This window comes from Danio aesculapii, chromosome 25, assembly GCF_903798145.1.
Source record: "Danio aesculapii chromosome 25, fDanAes4.1, whole genome shotgun sequence".
Taxonomy (NCBI): Eukaryota; Metazoa; Chordata; class Actinopteri; order Cypriniformes; family Danionidae; genus Danio; species Danio aesculapii.
Window position 1 is genome coordinate 36,619,615 of NC_079459.1, and position 24,516 is coordinate 36,644,130.

The following is a 24,516-nucleotide window of genomic DNA, read 5'->3' on the forward strand; positions in this document are numbered from 1 at the left end:
GGGATCATGGGAAAGGGCTGCGCTGCGCTCTCATTGGTCAGATTCATGGTCAGGGTCAACCCCCAGTCAGATCACCTCTGACCTTTGGCTTGGACACAGTGACCTCTGCTCCCCCAAAAGCAGATCTGATCGAATATGCAGAGGAGCTTTTAATGTCAGTGTTTGATCAGACAGAAATCTACACTCGTACAGCTCAAATAAACACTCCTACTTTAAACGCTGTACTTTACGATGGTTATTTCAGTTTATTTTTTCCAAGTTCATTTTTGCAATTAGTTTATGATTTTGTAAATATTTTAGTATTTTTTAATTGTTATTTTAGAAAGTTTAAACTAAAATTACTCTGTAAAGTTTATTAAATATGCACAAAATATGAGTTTATATATAGAACAATAATTATAATACAGAATATTCTGAGATCGCATCCTAAATAGTGAACACTACTGGTGTGTGTGTGTATATATATATATATATATATATATATATATATATATATATATATGTATATATATTCATTCATTTTCTTTTCGGCTTAGTCCCTTAATTAATCTGGGGTCGCCACAGTGGAATGAACCACCAACTTATCGAGCATATGTTTTATGCAGCGGATGCCCTTCCAACTGCAACCCAGTACTGGGAAACTTCCATACACTATGGCCAATTTAGCCTAACCAATTGACCTGTACCACATGTTTTTGGACTGTGGGGGAAACCGGAGCACCCGGAGGAAACCCACACCAACACAGGGAGAACATGCAAACTCCACACAGAAATGACCAGTGACGCAACCGAGGCTCGAACCAGTGACCTTCTTCCTGTGAGGCAATTGTGCTACCCACTGCGCCACCATGATGCCCTATATATATATATATAAATAAATAATGTAAATAAATCTAATTTAAATTATATTTAAATAATGCAAATAAATATTAATACACCAAATACAAATTCATAAACATCTATGCTTGTTTTCTAATGTAATGTTTTCAATCCTGTGTGTGTGTGTGTGTGTGTATATATATGTACACACACACATACATACATATAATTCAATACATATTCCATTATATTTAGCATTTTTTGTCACATTTACATATAAATAAAAAATAAAAATACAGGCCAAATATAGACTGAATGCTCACAGTCTGACTGTAGAGACGGGCTGATACAGACAGAACTGGCAACCCAGAGAGAGACGCATCTGCCCACACTGTGCTCAGGCTGAGGTGGAGACTGAAGAACTGACTGTGTCCTTTTAGCGGCACAATACATTAATGCCTGTCACAAAAAGAGAGAGTTGACCACTAAAAAGTGATGCGCTTGCAAACACACACACACACACACACACACACACACACACACACACACACACACCTAAATTATAATAAACAAATTTTTGTAAAAATACTGATAATTATTATTTGTAATTACTGTTTTATCCTAAAATGTTGATTGTTAAATGTAGTTTATTCTGATTTATAATTACTTTAAAATGTTTATTTTTATATATTATTATTCTTGTTTTACTACTAATATTTACAGTTCTTTGTAATGTAAACTTTATAAATGATATGGAATATGTGCTTAATTTAAATCTGTGTCAATAAAAATGCTGAGACATAAATGCTTACCTAAACTGATGTCTGATCCAAGCTGGAGGTGAAATAATTTCTTCAGGTGGATTTAAATAAGTAATAGTGAAGATTGCTGCTGTTTTCTGAGATCCCATCACGCTTTGCTTTTCTGCTGCAGTGTCAGTGTGAGCCACCAGAGGGCGCCAATACTCAAACACACACACACACACACACACACACACACACACACACACTCAAGCACGCACAGAACAGCACGAAACAGTGTTGTTTAAAAAATGTTTATTGGCTTTTAAAACCACTTAAAAAATCTCACCTGCGAGTACTTTCCATTGGAAAAACAAAAAGAAAAGAACGAAACATCGCTGAAACGCTTTTGCAATATTAACAAGCTACTGTCCACATGGAGCAGATAAACAGCACATCAGAGGCTCAAACCTACAGACCACCGCCATCCCTGCGTATCAAAAGAGGACTGGAAATTAAAAAAACAGAATCGATCAGTGCCTTCATAACATAAAAAATATGTACAGCTTTCTTCACATAGGCATTTTTTCATATATATTTATATTTATATATATATCAAAAAAGAAAGAAACATTCATCAACAGAAACACTTAACTTAGTAAACATCTTAAAATGCATATAGCTTTTGAAGAACTACTTCTCGTCCCGCTCGGATTGGCTAGAGGAGTGTCACAACGAATACTACCATAGATACATGCGCACATACAGTCGATTTCAACACGGTGAAGCATGTCGGCTTGTTTTCAATCTCATAGGTTCATATTTTCTTCTCAGGTACGAGAAGTCGTACAACGCGGATCTCATTGAGATTAGAGCTCATTGCTACACAAGGCAATCGTTTCCTAGCGCGAATAATAATTCCCCATTTATTGTCTTTAGTAACGTGGGCACCAATTGTTTCCTAAAATAACACAAACAAACCTTTTTAGTGCAATAAGATGAACGTTTATATCTGAATGTCAAACCATTTCCAGTGTCTTCTGATTCGTCTCTGCACACAACATCTAGCTAAAAATTCATTACCTAATTTCTCCATAAATCCATGCTATAATATCCTCTCTCCATGTACACGTCACATCTGCGTACGCAGAACCTAAGAAAAATGGTACATTAGCAAGCTACAGATCCAACAGACAGCGTTTACTTACTAGCACATCACGGAAAGCCAGAAACGGAACAAGCGAAATATCGTGCTGGCGTTTTCTTTAATGTATTCTTAAGGGCACTCGAATCTACCTACCGTTAGCGTCTCGATAAAATGGAAATCTCATGATGACCACTATGTCCTTTGTACAAATGTCGCACTACCTTGAACTTGTACAACATGCTCCCCCCATCCACCTGTACATCCGCCGTATACACAATTTACACAAATACTATTATTCGCCTAACAAAATGAAAACGAACACTGTGGCTCCCTAAAAGATCCCTTTCAGATGGCAACCACATCTCTTGTTCTTCGACAGCTTCTCTTTGGTATGGAGTTAAGGCCGGAGAAACTACACAGGTTGTTGTTTGTATATATATCTAGCCATCACCATACCATCGCGACTACCGGTTTGAAATGATGTGCTAAACAAGGTGCGGAAACCTACAAAGTGGCTTAATCGCAACAAAAAACATCGTTTTTTTAAGTGCACCAAGTTTGACATTTTAAGAAATTCTTGAAGCCTTTTATGAGGTGGAAAATAAGGCCTTAGACTCTGGAAATAAGGCAGACGAGTCTTCTCTTCAGCCCCCCCACCTCCCAAAAAATTGATAGCAAAAATCCCATCCCTCCCCAAAAGTTTGGATTTAACAGTACGAGTATTATGGTCTTAAATAGCTTTTTCCCCAAAATCACTTTGACAAAACAAATGACAGCTGATGAAAGGTTCAGTTAATGCGATTCAGCACCAAGTAGCACCTAAAATCTCTGCAGTTCATTGAACTGACTGGTTTAGGATATGTAAATGTGATATTTCAGCTTTGCCGATATTTGGGTACACTCCTACCAAAATCGCAATTCCAAAGATACTTGAAAAGATTTCCTCAGAGTCAATGATTTGTCACTTGGAATATTGCATTTTGTTAAAATACAGGAGCAAAATACGCATGCAAATGTTAAATCAAGCTAAGCTTGTGCACCAGATGATGTACTTTTCTACCAGTTGGAACCCGAAGAAATATTTGACCTACTGATCTACTACTATAAGGGGAGAAATGACTGGAATGACCTATGAAATCATACGACAAGAATACAAACAAAACGACTGTAAAAAATTCAGCCTCAGACTGGCACTTTACACTGGACAGTCCAAAGTGTCCAGATTTTTGCTGAATAGACACGTCATTCAATATTTTAGGATACACAAAACATCGCAATACAAAAAAGAAACATTGAACGGAAACCATAAATATTAACAACAACGACGACGACGACAGCAACATCGACAAGTAAAAGGATCAGGAATTAATATTATCCCAACATTTCCACTGTTGGCTGGTCTTTATTCTCCAGCCAATCAAAACCAGCAGAATTCACAGTATCGCTGCAAATCTGCTGAAACAGAGGATCGTTCTTAAGTTCTTCCAGTGTGGCGTCTTCATATTGGTCCTGCTGTTGACTGGGGTCAAACAGCAAGTTGGGGTCCAAAGTGTTCAGGTCGTTAATGCTACTTGTAAGGTCTGAAGTTAAGCGGATATCACTAGAAAAGTCAGAGGCGACAGCACTGAGTTCTGAAGCCACCTGTCCGACCAGTTGCGAGCTGGGATTGAGGCTGTCCTCCCCCAGGAGATCCTTGACAGTAGTGTTGAAGTCCAGTTGCTCCTGCTGCTCCTGATCCACGACCTGTTGTGAGGTCTGGGGCAACAAGTGCTGCTGAGGATCATCTTGTAACTGTTGTTGGTCCGACAACTGCAACTGTTGGTCCTGGAGTTGCAACTGTTGGTCCTGGAGTTGCAGCTGTTGCTCTTGCAGTTGTAATTGCTCATCTGGAAGCTGCAGCTGTTGCTCTTGCAGTTGTAACTGCTGATCTGGAAGCTGCAGTTGTTGATTCTGGAGTTGCAGCTGTTGATCTTGCAGCTCTAGCTGTGGTTCTTGGAGATCAAGCTGCTCTTCTGTTGGTTGCAGTCCTGGGCCTGATTGTGCTTGGGTCTCACCACTGGAGAAGGCGACTTGCTCTTCCCCTGTGCTCATGAGGTAACCTGTCTTCTGGAAGTCAAAAGGTGAAGGGCTCGAGTCCAGAGGCAGCTGCTGGTTTTGAGAATTTGGGCCTACAGGAAAGCTTTGTGTTGTTTCCAAGATCTGGGTTAAGTTCATTCGCGCTGTGTAGTTAGCCGGTAGGTTATTTACACCAAGCCCTCGCACTGCATCGTCTCCATCAGTGTCCATCTTGCTGAGGAGCACGGTGGTGATCTTGGCACTATTGCTTTGCTGTGCCTGGTGACTGACGGGCAGCAGTTCAGACTGCATCATGATGTTTAGTGGCACCGATTGACTCCTCTGGGCCAAGCTGCTGGCACTGACCACAGACTGGCTGCTTGACAGAATATTCAGGACCTCGGATGTCAGGGGGCAGTTAAAGGGAGAAACAACAGACCGTGGGGTGGTGGTGACTGTTTGTGCAGTGGTGCCGCTAAGGTTGCGCTGGCGAACTGCCGGGCTAACGCTGCGACACCGGAATGTTCCACCTCCAGATGCAGTTGTGCCTCCTGCCCCTTTATTGTCTAATGGAGCTGGGACTGCAAAACTTTCTTGCTTGCTACTAAGGGTGGTTTGCTGTCCCTGTTGCACGGGAGAAATAGTTGTCAGCCTTCCCAAGTTTCCATCCTGATGCCTTGACTGAGACTGGAGGGTTTGGCCAGGAATGGCAAAGGCGTGTGGTTTGCGAAAGTGGTCCTCAACCAGGTCTTGGTAACTGGGCAGAATTCCAATGGTGGAGTTGGTGGAGATAACGGGAGACCCTGCAGTGCTGTTGTACCTGTTGTTAATCCACTCCAGCTTGGCTTTATCTGGGTGGGTGGCCATAGGCCTCTGCATGGGTTTCACTGGACTGCTCGATACAACGCTACCATCATGATAACCAGTTATACTGGAGTTGATAGGAGTGAATGCAAATGGATTGCGGCATTCAATGGGGCTTGGAGGAACACTGCTGCTGCAGTTTGACAGTGGAGTGCTGATGGGTGTATGGCGCCCACCCAAGATGCTGTCCACTGGGGTAACAGTTGCCATTCGGGAACAAGGACTTTCTCTGGTCAAACTATGACCCCCTGGTAGCATCTCGGAGGTAGGAGTAGGAGTAGGTGTGGGTGTCGGTGTAGGTGTCGGAGTTGGTGTGTGGACTGGCGTGGTGCTACTGTGAGAGGAATGATAGAACTGTGTATTTGTCTGATGGGGTGACAAAATCGCTCCTTGGCCAACTGTGGCTTGACCTTGTATGGATATATCCACACAATTTAGGTAGGACTGCAAGCTGCTATTCAGCTTCATCTGTTCCTCCATCTGTACAAGCTCTTCGACAATACTATCCTGGGTCATATCATCATCATTGAAGGGAAAATAGTCAATGCTAGCTTGGGATCCTGCAAAATCAACAATGTCCTGCTGAAGAGTGAGCTGACTGGAGGTCTCAGATGCTTGGGTTATCATTGGCAATGGATTAGCTGCAATCTGCTTGTGTTCTGCTTGAATCTGTTGTGAGTAGTCTTGCAGCGAGCTCTTAAGCTCATTTACAGCAGATACCTCCTGAGTGATGGCACTGCTTATTTGTTGGTGGCTTGGGATTTGCTGGAGTAAAACTGTGCTATTACCAGAAGCCATTTCATCCGAGCTAATATCAGCAACATCGTTCTCTATCTGCGTAGTGCTCAGAGTATTAACAGTCTGAGAGGTGTCCAGAACTCCAATGGGAGTGTCAGAGAGAGCCAAGATTTGAGTTGGAAGAGAGCTAGTATGTTTAAGTGTGACTTTGCACGGAGCGCTCTCTGGTCTTGCTGGGGTGCCAGGTCTCTGGATCCTTTTAGCTGCTATTACAAGACCAGGCTTGGCATTACTGCTAACATCCAATGGCTGCTGGGAAATGAATACTCTTTTGACTGGGATTGTATGGGTTTCCAAAACAGATGCAGAGCGTTTTCGAGGGCTTTTTGAACCAAGCACAGCATCTTTAGAAGTGCTTGCAGTTGCCACCGCACAAATGGATGACAATTCGGCGTCTACATTCTGGCTAGTAACAGTTAAATACAAAGTATTTTCTGGGTGATCGTTGTTGTTATTATTGCTGCTTGGGGCAAGAGCCCCCATGATTGTACTTGAAGGGGTTGTGGAGTCACTCTTGGCCCTTGTCACTCTCTCAGGCACAGGGGACGCTTTAATAAGAAGAGAAGGTTCACTGGAAGCCCTGAATTTAGTGGCTCTTTCGTTCTTTAGTCCTGTACTTGCAACTGATGCAGTGCTTTGTTTATCTGCAGCGGTAGCTGAGTCATTCACAGCTTCAAATGTTACTTTCACCTCGTTGGTAGCGGTGGATGCTGATATGGTTGGGTTTGAGGAAAGACGCCCAGCTTTCCCAAGTCCAGTTGACATGACAGGCGCCCCATTCTGAGCTTGGCTAGATTCTTCCAGGGAGGCTGTACTACTGATTCCTGTTGAGGCAGGTCGTAATGGGGTAGGAGTACTACTGCTATTAGGTGCAAGTGATATTGCAGTCATCTTGACCACATTTACAGAGCTTACATGTGGCGTGGGCATCACTGTCTTAATTGGGCTGTTGGTGATGAGGAGTGTTGGGGGCGAGCGGAGTGCAATGGCGCTTGTGGCAGAAGGTTTAGGTAAAATCTGGGCATATCGGTGTCTGGCCAACCTGTCACCAACTGGGCTGGCAGGGATATTCTGGGGTGTTTTTGGAGACTGCTTAACAGGTTGTGTCACGACCTGGAAGTTAACGGGAACTACTTTTCCCTCCGCTGCTCCAACAGGACTTGGAGAGGTCATGAGTTGGCGGTTTCTCTGAACCTACAAAACAAAACCCTAGTTGAAATAATTGTCCATCGATCAAAGTCATTTTTTTGCAGTACATTTTGTTACATTTTAAAGCAGGGATTTCATCCAATGAGCAGTGATAAACTGGCACCAGATAAAAAAAGAAAGAGTTGGCTGCATTTTTGTCTTCATATCAATAAATCAGTGGGGCCTCAGAATATGAAAAATGAAAGGCACAATTTGATTACATGATCTCTTAAAAATCACATGATTTTTTGCTACATATTGAGTTCATTCAGTAAAGGTTTACATTTAACATTTTATCAAAAGTTTATCCCATTCAGTTGAGCCCATATTTATTTTATCAGCAGTTTTAAAACGTATGCATATCTTGGGGGTTCTATTAAGCATTTTTTTCATGGGATATTCCAAAATGGCCATAAAAATAGGTGAAAACATAGCTTTTCAAACCAGAACTTTCTTACCGTGATAGGACTCGGAACAGCAGCGACAACAATTCCTATGGTTGGTTGAGGGGACAGCAGTGCAGGACTTGAAGAGGTCAAGCTGGATCCAGGAACAGGTGTACCCGCCTCTGCCCTTCTGGCCTGGACATCCATGGGCAACGGAGAGGTAAGTTTCTGCTCCTGCTGTTTTTTCTGGATCTTCCGCTGCAGCTGCTGTTTGGCATCGATGGAGGGTGAAGGAAGGGTCTTCACTTGGGGCTGGAATGAGTTGGCTTCACCAGTTGGCACAAAAGCAGAAGCTGGCGTTGGCGTTTTCATACCTGTAATTTTTATCAAACAGATTTTAAGAAATGAACATAGACTGAACACCAGATTTTTCCAAACAGTGTAATCATGCGTAAACTAAGTCAAGGGTGCCCAATCTTACTTCTGAAGGTCTAACATCCTAAAAATGTGTACTTCGCCCACATATAAGCCTAGAAATTTCTAGTGAGAGCTTGATAACCATCTTAAAGCTACAATATGCAGGACTGACAAAATATTAAAGAGTTTGTTTTTTTTTCACCCGGTCACTCATCTGACCACTCGACGAACTCGCAGGCTGCCAGATTGATGACACAAATAGGAGAAAGCATTGCTGATGATTGAGCCTTACACTGTAAGCTGCTCAACTAAAGCTTACCTTTGTAATATTTGTATTTGTTTTATGCTGTAGAAGAGCTTAGTGAAAGTTTAAGTGTGTGTATTTAGGACAAGAGCAAATCTGTGCTCCAGCAATAGGATTGGGCACCCCTGATGTAGGTAATTTTTTATTCTTGCCTGTTGGGGTTCCAGTCATAACAGTAAGAGCTGCCATGGACTTAGTGCCTATATAATGACTGTTAAGAAGAAAGCGTGCCAGTTCCTCCACACTGTCAAACTGGCGGCTCAAAACCTTTTGAGCCCATTCGCAAACCAGACCGCAGGCTGCAGAGCGCATCTCGTCCTCCGCACTAGGAGACTGTCCTGCCGACTCCAACAATTCACACTAAAAAAGCGCAGAGATAGGACGGAGATCTTCTTATCAATAATTCATGATGTACAAACATAATTACGATAGAAAAATGATAGAAATCTGGTTTGTGATTCAGCAGGAACAGGACACTGACCCCATCTCCTGATTTGTGTAAGTCCAAGTTAGGAAGCGATGGCATGTGCACAAATGCTTTTTTCCTCAGCCCACTGTAGCAGTATGTGATGCATTGTAAAGGATCAAAACAATTCTTATGACATTGGAGCAATGCATACAAAGACTTGCATAACTAAATGTGTCAGAATTGACCCAGGTTATATACAGGAATCTGACAGTGAAATTCAATACCTTTGAAACCTTTTTTAATGGCTTCTATACATTTTAAAACCTTCAGGTTTAAAGAGACTGAACACCAACTTTAAACTGGAAACACTGGAGACATTTTAACTTACAGTATTTACTAAATACTGATGGTGAGAAACAAGAATCTAAAACAAGAATCATATAATATAAAAATGATAATCCAGCAGGGGGCGTCTACAGAAACCCAGGACAAAGCAGCGTGATGTCAAATCTAGAAGGACTTTATCGATGGTATAAACTACACAGCATCCCAATATTCGCAGATCAAATTTACACATTGTACAATCAAAAATGAAACTAATTTTAATACCTTGTAATTAAAATTTAAGACCTTTAATACTTTTTAAGAGCCTTGCATTTCTCTTAAGTGATTTATCAGCTTGTTATACTTTTTAAGACCCCGTGGACACCCTGTTTAATGACATTTGAGCAATGCATACAAATGTTTTGCATAAGTAAATGTGTCAGATTTGACTACAGAAAAGGATATTTTGATTTCCCCCTCATGCCCAAACGGCGTGCCTTCATATTCGGAAAAACGTTTTTCATGATCTTTCCGAAATCAGCTGCGCTTAAAGGATGGTAACCCAGATTGTCGCAATAACTCCTGCAACACAGCATGAACAAAATCTGATGAGTACAAGCAACTCAATTTCTGGTCTTTGTGTTTCAGAGCCGTGTCCAAGCACTCACTTGTATTCATCGTACACCTCTTGTTTTGGCAGTGAGGTTTCCGGGTGCTCTTCCAGATGATTTCGGATCCAGTTAAATGCGTACATTTGTTGAGTCCGACTGGACGACATGGAATTCTGGTCGCTATTTGGAAAGCAGGGAAAAAAGAAAGGCCTGAACTAGTGATGTTGGTGCGCCAGACAATGGGCTTCATTCATGAAACATGAGCAGAACGAAGATTTCTGTAAATTGTTCGTAAAACGATTCTCAAGAAAGTGTTCATATTTTTTAATTGTCAGATGTAAAATAAGCAAACTTGCACCTGATGCCGACCACAGAGTTGATAACTGCAAATTTGGATAATGCCATCTAATCGTATAGTACTTGTATCGTAAAGTATATGTACGATAACTGTACAACAAAGGAGATTTTAATATTGTTTAATGAATTGTAGTATTCAGTAATATTCTTCAAAATAAGATAATAGTAATATGTTTAACACCAATACTGATTCCCATTAAAAGCCTGTTCAAGCGCCACCTGCTGGATATTTATAGAAGATGCATTGGTGGACACAATATTGAATATTTATTGTTAGGCATATAACCTTTGACTACATTTATATATATATATATATATATATATATATATATATATATATATATATATATATGCGTGTGTGTGTGTGTGTGTGTGTGTGTTGGAACCTTATCTTAAAAAGGAGTCAAGTATATTTCACTGCGTTCCTGGACACGTAACTTATGTAGTTGTAATTTATATGCGGGGATTATGCTAATGTGAATGAGCATGCACTCATGCCTCATTTGCGAATTACAGGAATTCATTAACAAACTTTTAACGGTCCAATTTGATGTTAACGAAGTGATTTATCAATCTGCAGCTTTTAATCATTTCTGTAATACACATTTATTTACTATATAGCAATTTATAGGTGGGGATTATGCTAATATGAATGAGCCAGTGACCTATTAATGAATGACTGGAATTGATTGACATACACGTTTATATGTTAAGTCTTATGTTTACGAAGCGTCTGGTGAATCCAGAGGAGAGTTTTAAGTAAGGCCTGTTTAATACTCATTTATAGGCCGGAATATGATAATGTAAATAAGCGTGCATTCAAATCTGAATTAGCAAAGTTTAAAATCCGAATTAGCGAATTAGTGCAAATATGCCTTGTTTATAAATGACTAGAATTCATGAATTAGCATAAACATTTAGGTATCAAATACGACTTGACAAAGTATCAAATCTGAATTAGTGAATAAGCGTGCAATCGTGCCTTATTTTACGAATGACTGTAATTCATTAATTAGCATAAACATTTAAGTATCAAATCTGAATTGGTGAATTAGGGTGCAACCATGCCTTATTTATGAATTACTGGAATTCATTAATTAGCATAAACGTCTAAGTTTCAAATCTGAATTAGTGAATTAGCATGCAATTGTACCTTATCTATGAATGACTGGAATTCATTCATTAGCATAAGAGTATGAAATCTGAATTAGCAAATTAACACAATCATGCCTTATTTACGAATGACTGTAATTCATTCATTAGCAAAAACGTTCAAGTATAAAATCTGAATTAGCAAATTAGCGCAAATATGCCTTATTTACAAATTACTAGAATTCATTAATTTGCATAAACATTCAAGTATCAAATCTGAATTAGCGAAGTTTAAAATCTGAATTAGCGAATTAACGCAATTGTGCCTTATTTAAGAATGACTGTAATTCATTCGTTAGCATAAACGTTTAAATAACAAAGCACAGATTCGCACCTTATCTATGAATGACTGTAATTCATTAATTAGCATAAATGTTTCAGTATCAAATCTGAATTGCCTAAGTTTCAAATCTGAATTAGTGAATTAGGGCGCAATTGTACCTTATCTACGAATGACTGGAATTCATTCATTAGCATAAACGTTTAAGTATAAAATCTGAATTAGCGAATTAATGCAATCGTGCCTTATTTACGAATGACTAATTCATTCATTAGCATAAACGTTTAAGTTTCAAATCTGAATTAGTGAATTAGCGTGCAATCATACCTTATCTACGAATGACTAGAATTTATTCATTAGCATAAGCGTTTAAGTTTCAAATCTGAATTAGTGAATTAGGGTGCAACCATGCCTTATTTACGAATTACTGGAATTCATTCATTAGCATAAACGTTTAAGTATCAAATCTGAATTAGTGAATTAGGGTGCAACCATGCCTTATTTACGAATTACTGGAATTCATTCATTAGCATAAACGTTTAAGTATCAAATCTGAATTAGCGCGCAATCATACCTTATTTACGAATGACTAGAACTCATCCATTAGCATAAACGCATCAAATTTGAATTAGTCAATTCGTTAGCGCGAATTCGTTCCTAATTTACGAAAGACTTAATTGTAAAATCTGATGTTTATGAATTTTTTACAGAGAGTTTTCAGCAAGATCTGTATCCCACAGACATTTCTGAATGTTTCATGAATGAGGCCCACTGCGTGTACGTTTGTTAGTCCTGTATAAGTGTTTTCCCGTTAATATAGTTAAAGTTGTAGTACCATAATGCAGGACTTGCAGAGCCCCTCTGATTTTCAGTTCTATTGGACATCATGTTGGGGAAGAGGGGTTGACATGATGGACAGATAAGGGGAAACAAATGATGAAACATAGGAAGCCTGGTACTGCAATGTCATAATTCACACAAAAAATCTATGCAAATGGTGAAATGATTAGCTCAATGCAATAAACGGCACGATAAATGCAAGAAAAATCAGCAGATATTCATGTTTCACTGAACGCAAACATGAGTGGATCTTAAACATCAGACATATGCTGTGAGTGTATTTGATATCGCAAAAGCACAGAATCATGACTTGTGATGTATTCAAATCATAAAAAAAGGGGAGGGGGAAATGGAAATCAATAATTAGCATATTTATAGAAACTGATTTGTACCTTTTGTCATTGCCACCACTGGGACCAGAAGGCAACTTAAGGTAGAGGTAGAGCTTTTCGATATCTGTAAACTTCTCCACATCTTGCTGTATGAAAGAACAACACAAATATATTGAGTCATTCGTTTAGCATTAAACAACACAGTAATGTAGAGCAGTGTTTCCCAACCCTGTTCCTGGAGGCGCACCAACAGTACATATTTTGGATGTCTCCCTTTTCTGACCCATTAACTTCAGGTGTTGGAGTCTCTTCTAATGTTCTGATGAGTTGATTCAGGTGTGTTTGATTAGGAAGAGGTTGAAAATGTGTACTGTTGGTGTGCCTTCAGGAACAGGATTGGGAAACACTGATGTAGAGGATATAAATGCAGTGAATGTGTTAAAAATCAGGTATATATTGTGATTATTGGAAAAAAGTGTATTTAATATTTCTAATTCTTTGCATGCATTATTATTAATATAGTGTTTTCAATATAGATTGTGAAACATATTAAGTTTTTTTACCCATGCAAGACTTAACTTTAATAATAATTACAGCATTTCATGACTTATATACAGTAGAAGTGTATATATTTGTGTGTAAAACATGTAGTAGAAAGACAAGATTATGCTTTTTACTGCACAAATTATCAAAATTTATGTTGCAACTTCAGTATTTACAACTTTCTATGCAAAAAAATTAATTTTATACATAATTCGGTTATTATAATGCGAAATATAAGTCAATACATATGAGACAATTAGCCCAAAATAAATAAAAATAAAATGCAAAATAAAAAAGATGCTACCTGCAAGCTACTTTTCCATTAAACTTCATATTTTATTATGATTAATTTTTCTTATGAGAAAAAAACATGATTTTTTGACAATTATTTTTATTTACAGCTCAAAAGTATATGATTAAATCATTAAATTATGATTATGCACAATAACATTGAAAAAAAGTACAAAAAAAGAATGACAATTTTAATGAATCAATATTATTTATTCAATATTTTTTTATAAATTAATTTATTTTAACAAATAATTTTACCTAAAAAAATTGGCAAATATTTATATATAAATATATCTATTTTTTTACAAATTTTGTTACAACAAAAACATCTGAAAATGTAATTTATTTTCTTTTAATAAGTCTGAATTACAAATCGAAATGTCATTCTTCTATATTTCGAGTCATTCGTTTAGCATTAAACAACACAGTAATGTAGAGCAGTGTTTCCCAACCCTGTTCCTGGAGGCACACCAACAGTACATATTTTGGAAATGTCATTCTATACATCTACATTACAGCAGATCTGCTCCTGTAGTCCTGTAGTCTGTATTCTGAGTATCCCCAGTAGAAATGCACACCAGCTCTGCTCTCCTCTGGTTGCCATGTAAACCCTGACTGTAAACACGCTGACACTCAGCACAGGCTCCGGCCACCTGACACTCCCATTGGCCGGAGAGAATGAATTCCTCTCACTGCGCTCTATCTTATTGGCCTGTGTGTTACTAGGTGAAACGGCGCTCATGAATGGGGAGAGGCTCGACAGCCAATGAGGAGCAAATAAAATAATAGATAAGAAGAACTTATAAATCCATCTGTTTACTGCTGCCAATCTCAGTCTTTCTGCTTTATTAATCACTGCAGTTATTAATGATACAACATCACATCTGATGGAGCGGCTATCTGTACAGCAGCAACAGGTGCTTTAACTCTGCATTTTACACTGCGTGAATTATATTATTCATTCATTCATTTTCCTTCAGGTTAGTCCCTTTATTCATTAGGGATCGCCACAGCCGAATGAACCGCCAACTATTCCAGCATATGTTTTATACAGTGGATGCCCTTCCAGCTGCAACCTAGTACTGGGAAACACCTATACACTCTCACATGCACACACACACACACACTACAGCCAATTTAGATAATCAATTCCCCTACAGCGCATGTGTTTGGACTGTGGGGGAAACCGGAGCACCCGGAGGAAACCCACGCCAACACGGGGAGAACATGCAAACTCCACACAGAAACGCCAACTGGCCCAGCCGGGACTCGAACCAGCAACCTTCTTGCTGTGAGGTCACAGAGATAACCACTGAGCCACCGTGCCGCCTATATTATATAAAATATTATTCATTGATTTATTTTCTTTTTGGCTTAGTCGCTTTATTAATCAAGGATTGCCACAGAGGAATGAACCGCCAACTTATCCAGCATTTGCATATGATGCCCTTCCAGCTGCATTATATTATATATTATATTATACTATATTATATTATATTGCATTGGGTCCCATATTTATAGGACAGCCAGATCAAACTCAGCATTCTGATTGGACGAGCCGCATTTGAAATGGCAATGTTATAATGTTTCTTTTCAAACAGTTACCAGCTAATTAACATTTTATTTTATTATGATTTGTACATATAGGCATATAGTCCAATATGCACCGAAACAGCAGCAACAACAACACATATTATTTAATAATAATAATAATAATAATAGATAATAAACTCTGTTTGGTAATTCGAAGTGAATTTTGTAGTTTTTTAAATACTTAATAATAAATAAAGTTAAAAAAATCTAAAGCAAAACCAAAATATTTTCAGTTTGTTTGTTATCTGGACCTTGGATTTGTGTTTTATTTTCATGTGTTTTAACAACAACAAGCTCACAAAAAATAGAAAATAAATAAATATATAAAACAGTTTTTAGTTCCTTTTAGAATTCTGACATGAAATTGTTTATTTATTTGTTTTATATTTATATGTTTTATATTCATATTGCTGTGACAAACTGAGGTATTAGACGCAAATAAGGAGTAAGGACTGCTGAGAGTGTTAAGTAATTTAGTAACGCACACCAAATGGAAAAAACATCCGCATTTCGCAATGTGTGTTTTGTGTGTGTTTTGTGTGTGTGTGTGTGTGCGAGGTCCTTTACTGACCATGTGTGGATCTTGTCGGAAAATATGTTGAAAAGTCCTACATGACGGTAATAGTTTGATTGCAGTGTTTACTTCAGTAATGCCACTAATATCTGCAGACTCCACATGTCTTAATTCCATTTCTGTTTAGTTCAGTGATGACTTTAGTCAGATTAAGGTCTTCAGAAATCTCTGTTTGGAGCTTATGTAGGCCTAAAGTTCACAATTCATGTTTACCTGAATAAACAGTTAGTGAACACAAGCACATCTTATTGAACATCATTTATTTTCATCACCAATTATCACAGTAGAACAGTTTCTCAAGCAGTTTGTGATGAATTCTGGAAACAGGAGATGAGCCCCTGGTCTAATGCGCCACCTGGCTTGAGAAACCCGTTCTCAAACACTTATTGATTGGGTAGCACACATATTCTGAATGCCTTCGGCAGAATTCAAATAAGCCATTTTCATCTAGATTAATCCAGAAATTAATCTAGATTAAAAAAATTAATCTATGCCCACCTATAATATATATATATATATATATATATATATATATATATATATATATATATATGTATATATATATATATACACATACGAGAACCAAGTCCAAATGTCAAAAACATCAAGCCAAATGTGCGTTAAACTAAAGAAAAACTAAAAATGTATTGCTATTTGGATCTAATTTCTTCTGATTTTGTTCTGGAAAATTACAGACTAAAATTTCAGATTCAGTGTGCAATAACATTTAAAGTGACAGTGCGCTATATTCCTGTTGCAGACTGCGTTTATTATTATTAATCAAACAATAAAAGACAAACACAAAATCACTCACTGCTCTCGACTGAAGGAAATTAGCAGCTTTAACAAGAAACAAATCAAGTTTAATTCTTACGCGGAAGATGCACCATTTGCTTCATTCATTCATTTTTCTTCAGCTTAGTCCCTTTATTCATCAGGGATCGCCACAGCGGAATGAACTGCCAACTTATCCAGCACGTTTTACACAGCGGATGGCCTTCCAGCTGCAACCCAGTATTGGGAAACACCCATACACGCACACACTATGGCCATTTAGTTCATCAATTCCACAATAGCGCATGTGTTTGGCCAGTTGGGGAAACCATAGCACCCAGAGGAAACACAGGGAGAACATGCAAACTCCACACAGAAAAGCCAACTGACCCAGCCGGGACTCGAATCAGCGACCTTCTTGCTGTGAAGCCACAGTGCTAACCACTGAGCCACCATCCATGCCATCCATATATACTACACACACATATATATATATATATATATATATATATATATATAATTTTCCATAATTATGAAGACTTTTTATTTACTTTGTCTTCTTTGTGCATTGTGAATTGTTAAATTTCATGATCTTTAAAATGCACAGTAACAGCAAATGTATTTACAGAATAAATATTTAAAATAGTTAAATTAATCATTTAAATTAAATAATTGTAATAATTATTATTTTTCCCCTATAATAGAGCAACTTTTGTCTATATTTGACCCCTAATCTGGTTAAAACAACCCAGCGTTTTTTTAGAGTTGTTTGTAATGTCACTTTATACTGTAGATCAGAAACCCCCCAAAAATCCCCTCTAAACAGCTAAAAACACAAGCATTGATCTGACTGAACAGCAGTGATTAAAAGTGAACGACTCCATCATTTACAGCTCGTTCAGTTCATTACAGTATCAGTAAACACTGCACAGTTTATGCTAATAACAATTACAGCCCACTCTGATTAATACTGCGCGATTATCATATTCAAACACCTTTACATTTACATGATCATCGAAGGACTACCGCAGTAAATGTGCAGGGTGATTGAGTAAATACTACACATTCAGGTCATTAAGGTGTAAGCTTAAATTATGCCTGTAAATTAGTCCAATTGTCTGTGCGACTTAATCAAAATATAGTAAAATATGTGATTAACTCTTGTTAAAGAATAGTATACTACATATTACTACTTAAATAACCTTTTTTATATTAAACTTGACATTTGTAAGTGCTTAATTTAAATAAACTGTTTAAGAATTATTTAAACTACACAATATTTGATAAATTGTATCAAATGTTTAAATATTTAATTAGAATATTTACAAGTATACTACGGGCAGCATGGTGGCTCAGTGGTGTTGCTCCGGTTTCCCCCACAGTCCAAACACATGTAATATAGGGGAATCGATTAACTAAATTGGCAGTAGTGTATGAGTGTGTGTGTGTGAATGAGTGTGTATGGATGTTTCCCAGTACTGGGTTGCATCTGAAAGGGCATCTGCTATGTAAAACGTATGCTGGAATAGTTGGCGGTTCATTCTGTTGTGGCCACCTTTGATGAATAAATGGACAAAGCTGAAGGAAAATGACATGACAAGTATACTACATTACATCGAATTTACATATTTCTTGTGAATGAATTAGCAAATAAAGTATACTACCATTATTTATTTATTTATTTATTTATGTATGTATGTATGTTTTAATCTCATATTAGCAGCATTGGCTATATTCATTCAAAAACTATACTATTTACTTTAAGATAAATATGAAATATTTGCATTTTTAAACATACACAATAGTTTAGATGTAATATTAGTATATTAACATAAAATACAAAATGCCTTGTGTTAGTAAAATTATTAATACATATTAAAATGGCCTGTGGCTGATGTTGATACTAATAACAAATCAAATCAACTAAAAAAATTAAATGTGCATTTTTATCAGCCAACGTTTGCAATAATAAACACCAAATCAGCAGCAAAAGCCATTTCTAGAAATGAAAACTTTGTCATTTAATTATTTGATGTCATAGTAGCAAAAGTAAAGCATTATTAGTACAAATATATATATTATAATAAAGTAATTATAATAATAATTTCATATTTCCTCATTCACCTCCCAAAAAAGTGGCAACGGTTATTGATAAAAGTACAAAATATATCAAATAAAAAGTCTAAAAACTTAAACTTAAACATGTATTCAATAAGGGTGTTTTCACACCTGCAGTATTTAGTTTGGTTGAATCACACTAGAGTTCGTTTTTCTCCTTGGTGCGGTTCGTTTGGGCAGGTGTGAATGTAGCAATCGTACTCAAGTGCGCACTAAAAGCGGACCGAGACCTACTTGAAGAGGTGGTCTCGATATGCTTTCAAACAAACACTGGAACGTTTCATTTGTGGTGAGAACATGATCCGCACTAAAACAGACCCGACCGCAAAAAGTACTGTGGCTTTTGGACTAATCCAGCTGCTGTAGTCTGATGCGCTGTACCATCTTATGGGGTTTGGAGGAAATATATCTGTTGACAGCGCTTTACCAACAGTTTTAAACAGAGAGAGAGGGAAATTACCTGATGGATTGTTGGTAATATTTCCGGAAAATGACCATGTCGCAGTTTAGCTAAATTAATTTACACCTCCTCCTAACGCCTTCACCGATTGCAATGCATTAAAACACTGTTTTCCAGCTGCGCTTCATTCTCCAAATGTGTAGTTTGTCTAAAGTGATGTTTACAAACTATATAGTGTACTATGACCAGGGATACAACCAGCCAGCGCAGCGACAGTTTGTGTCTGCCGGTTTGTTTACTTGCATTGAGTTCCACTGACATTTTCCCGCATGTTAATTCTGACCAATCGAAAAGCAGTTTGGGAAATATGTTCAATAACATCTGGCCAATGAGGGATGTGGATTTTGTCACATGACTGCATTTTGAATCTTTTCAACCAGTTTGGACCAAAGCAATCAGTGTGGTGTGAAAAGGAAAAGCTACAATGCATCATTTGTTGCCCTTTGGTCCGGACCAAATGAACCAAACCACAGGTGTGGAAACACCATAAAACACCAATGTTCAGTGAATAGTTGCATGCACATATTAATAATATTTATAACAATTCTTTTACCATACTTTAACTGTGCACTCATCAAAAAAACAATGCTTTATTATTCAATACATCTGCATGATAAATAAGGATAACCTCTGCTAAAGGAAACAATAGTGAAGAGATCAGAGACTCACCAATATACTCTCCACTTTTGATTGTACAGATTTGCTGTAAAAGAAGAACAACAGACACTATTAGAGCTCTGAGAAACAGCAGTGGATTCAAGCATGCAGTCACAGAAAAACCATGAAACAGACATCAGGTCAATGCAGTGAAATCAGACGTCAAACAATACTGAAATCAGACACGCTAATGCAATGACATCAGAAATCAGACATGCTATTAGCACATGAGAAATCAGACACGCTAATGCAAATACATCAGAAATCAGACATGCTATTAGCACATGAGAAATCAGACACGCTAATGCAAATTCATCAGAAATCAGACATGCTATTAGCACATGAGAAATCAGACACGCTAATGCAAATAAATCAGAAATCAGACATGCTATTAGCACATGAGAAATCAGACACGCTAATGCAAATAGATCAGAAATCAGACATGCTATTAGCACATGAGAAATCAGACACGCTAATGCAAATACATCAGAAATCAGACATGCTATTAGCACATGAGAAATCAGACACGCTAATGCAAATACATCAGAAATCAGACATGCTATTAGCACATGAGAAATCAGACACGCTAATACAAATACATCAGAAATCAGACATGCTATTAGCACATGAGAAATCAGACACGCTAATGCAAATAGATCAGAAATCAGACATGCTATTAGCACATGAGAAATCAGACACGCTAATACAAATACATCAGAAATCAGACATGCTATTAGCACATGAGAAATCAGACACGCTAATGCAAATAGATCAGAAATCAGACATGCTATTAGCACATGAGAAATCAGACACGCTAATGCAAATACATCAGAAATCAGACATGCTATTAGCACATGAGAAATCAGACACGCTAATGCAAATACATCAGAAATCAGACATGCTATTAGCACATGAGAAATCAGACACGCTAATTCAATGACATCAGAAATCAAACATGCTATTGCAATGACATCAGAAATCAGACACGCTAATGCAAGTACATCAGAAATCAGACATGCTATTAGCACATCAGAAATCAGACACGCTAATGCAATGACATCAGAAATCAAACATGCTAATGCAATGACATCAGAAATCAGACATGCTATTAGCACATGAGAAATCAGACAAGCTAATGCAAATAGATCAGAAATCAGACATGCTATTAGCACATGAGAAATCAGACAGGCTAATGCAAATAGATCAGAAATCAGACATGTTAAATCAGACATGCTATTACCACATCAGAAATCAGACATGCTAATGCAGCGACATCAGAAATCAGACACACAGATTTCAGTACATACATGATGTCTGATTTCATTCCCTGATTTTGCTGCACGCAATATCTGACTTCAGATATTTTTGTCTGATTTTTGTCTGAATCACATGTGCTCAAATCATATAACATGCATCTGAAAGCAGATGCATCATGCATTGACAATGGCATGCCATAAGAATGTGCCATCCAACCAAATCATACAATCCGTGAAATAAAATCAGACATGCCCATGCACATCCAATGCAACTGAAATCAGATATCTTGTGCATTTTGAATACTCAGACTGTCAATAAGCATTTGAAATCAGACATATAAAATCATATGAAATAAGAAATCAGACGTGATTCACTGCATGAAAAAAAAACTGAAATCAGACATGCAGTTAAAATCATAACTCCCTTGCACAAAACAATCATGAAACCTATAGGATGAAGTCAGACATTCATTACGCATTTCAAATCAGACATGCATAGGATGACATCAGAAATCATCCCCATGCAATCAATGATCATCGCGCATCTAAAATCAATGAAATTTGAAATCATACAACATGCATCTGAAAACAGTGACTGAAAAAAATCAGAAAATTCATCCTCAAAAAAATCAAACATGATTCGAATAAGCATTATGCATCCATTGCAATGCTATCAGAAAGGAGAAATGCATGGAAATCATTCAAAGAAATCACACAAGCCCAAAATAGTACAGTTTAAATAAAAAAATCATGCCATGCAAAACATCAACAAAACATCAGAAAATCAGACATCATCCGCATGCAACCAAATCAAGCATCCAAATACTATTGAAATCATAAAATGAATTATAAATCATGCAATAAAAGTAAACATTTCAGTAATTATGTGTCTAATACAGAATTAAAACATGCACTGGAATCTGATTTTGTATGCTAACAATGATGCAATGATATCAAACATCAACGCTATGACAAAATCTGACATGCAATGAAACCATGCAAATATTATCAAAATCATACAATGAATTAGAAAACATGCAATAAAATTCAATAACAATCATACATCTGATACAGAAATCAAACATGCATTGAAATCAGATATGCTATGATAACAACAAATGCCATGCAATGGTTTTAAACATCAGACATCAATGAAATCATGCAAATTATATTAAAATCATAAAATGATTTAGAAATCATTCAATAAACCAAACACATCAATAACAATCATGCGTCTAATACAGAAATCAAACATGCATTGAAATCAGATATCCCTTGCTAACAATGCAATGACATCAGAAAATCAGACATGCAATGAAATCATGCATGAATTAGCAATCAAAATGACATCACAGGATCCATGGACTGAAATCAAATATAATACAACGAACAAATGCATCACAGAAATCACGCATCCAATGCAGTGCTGTTAGAAATCAGACCCAGGCCTTCACTCCAGCTGACATCAGACACGCAGAGTAAACAATCACACACACACCGCATGCACGCAAAACACACGGTACAGGGCGAGTGTGTGTGTGCAACCGAATTCAAACATGCAATTAGCAATCAGAATGCACATGAAATGACATCACAAAGGCCATGCACTGAAATCAGACGTCATGCAAACAACGAATGCATCATTGAAATCATGCAACAAATGCAGTGCTGTTGGAAATCAGACCCAGGCCTGCTGACATCAGACATGCAGAGTAAACAATCACACACACCGCATGCACGCAAATAACACGGTACCGGACGAGTGTGTTTGTATATGTGTGTGCGTGTGTGTTTTGAGATCGGACTATCGTACCAGATGGAATTCTTGATCTTGTTGTACTGCAGCGCCGTGGCCTCGGGGCTCTGCAGGGACGCACCGGGAGCACCGGGCGGTTGTTGTTGATCATCGGCCATCACGGTGAGGAGGAGGAGCAGAGGAGGAAGAGCGGCTCGGTTTCAGCCTGTAGGCCTCATCTGAGCGCATAACGCCCGCGGACGAGCACAGACGAGCCCTTACCGGGAGTGCGGACCGAGCAGACCGACCCCGGAGCTCGGGCGCGGTCGCATAAACGGCGGCGGGCGAGATCACGGCGGAAAAACACGGAGATTCTCGGCGCGGCGGACAGAAACACCAGCAGCCGCCACGGACCGAGCTGCAGGCGGGATCTGCGCATGCGCACGAGACGCGCGTGCGTGAGTGCGCGCGACTGAGAGTGTGTACTGTAACCGGAGAAAATAACACTCGGAGAATAACCAATTCATTACGTTTAATTAAATGCAGAATTCTATAACAGGAGAAACAATACGTTAAACATATGCTGGAATAGTCGGCGGTTCATTCCGCGGTGGTGACCCCTGATAAATAATGGACTAAGCCGAAGCAAAATGAACGAATAAATGAATGTTAAAACAGTGTTTTATTAGTATATGATGTACATATATACTTCAGTATAACACTAACCTTTGCAAAAATGTATTAAGGTCAAATGCAATGCTATAGTACTTTATTTGATACACTTATCGATATAATATGCTTCAAAGAGTGCAGTGGGATTAGTTAGTATTACCATGGTACAATTTAAGAAGGTATTTGTGTTTTGGTTGCACTTTTCCTCTTGGATATGTATTTCTATCAGATGTATGGTACAAACACAGTACTAAATATGTCTAAAACATGTGACATCAGCTGAAAACGACTTCATTTTACTGTATGTAAACACAGCTAATGATTTATTCAGAAAGTTATGGAAAGATTTGCTTTATATTTCTCAGAATATTCTCATAAATCACATTTTTAGGAGTGAAAAGCAGCTTTAATATCTTCATTCTTACTTTCAGAGCTTTAATAAAATCTAAAAATGCCCAAAGGTTACTGTAGGGATTTGTGTTGGCTAATTATCATTAACCTAATTCATCATGCACCGTGGTATTCTTGTAGTAACATGTAGTTCAGGGTTTCACCATGTCAAACTTAAGACTCCTTAAGACCTTTTCAAGACCATTATGAATCAAATTTCTGCCAAATACAGTGTAAATATATATATATATATATATATATATATATATATATATATATATATATATATATATATATATATATATATATATATTTATATATATATATATATATATATTATATATATATATATATATATATTTATATTTATTATAGCCACATATTTTAAATATCAAACAAGCAAACTCTAGTTGTATAGATGCATCTATAA

At 37.6% G+C, this 24,516-nt stretch overlaps 1 protein-coding gene across 2 annotated transcripts; it reads right to left on the minus strand.

The window, feature by feature from the left end:
* Positions 1-1,859: 1,859 nt before the first annotated feature.
* On the minus strand, positions 1,860-23,470 carry LOC130219158 (DNA-binding protein RFX7). 2 transcript variants are annotated; one of them, XM_056451460.1, is made up of 10 exons: positions 23,103-23,470; positions 20,046-20,079; positions 13,084-13,169; positions 12,687-12,725; positions 10,120-10,242; positions 9,914-10,033; positions 9,200-9,281; positions 8,871-9,078; positions 8,070-8,371; positions 1,860-7,617 (listed from the first exon to the last, which is right to left on the minus strand). In XM_056451460.1, the coding sequence occupies exons 1-10, from the start codon at positions 23,201-23,203 to the stop codon at positions 4,078-4,080; spliced, it is 4,635 nt and encodes a 1,544-aa protein (XP_056307435.1). In that variant the 5' UTR covers positions 23,204-23,470; the 3' UTR covers positions 1,860-4,077. The 2 variants fall into 2 exon arrangements, with proteins under 2 accessions (XP_056307435.1, XP_056307436.1); XM_056451461.1 differs by lacking the exon at positions 12,687-12,725.
* Positions 23,471-24,516: the final 1,046 nt, after the last annotated feature.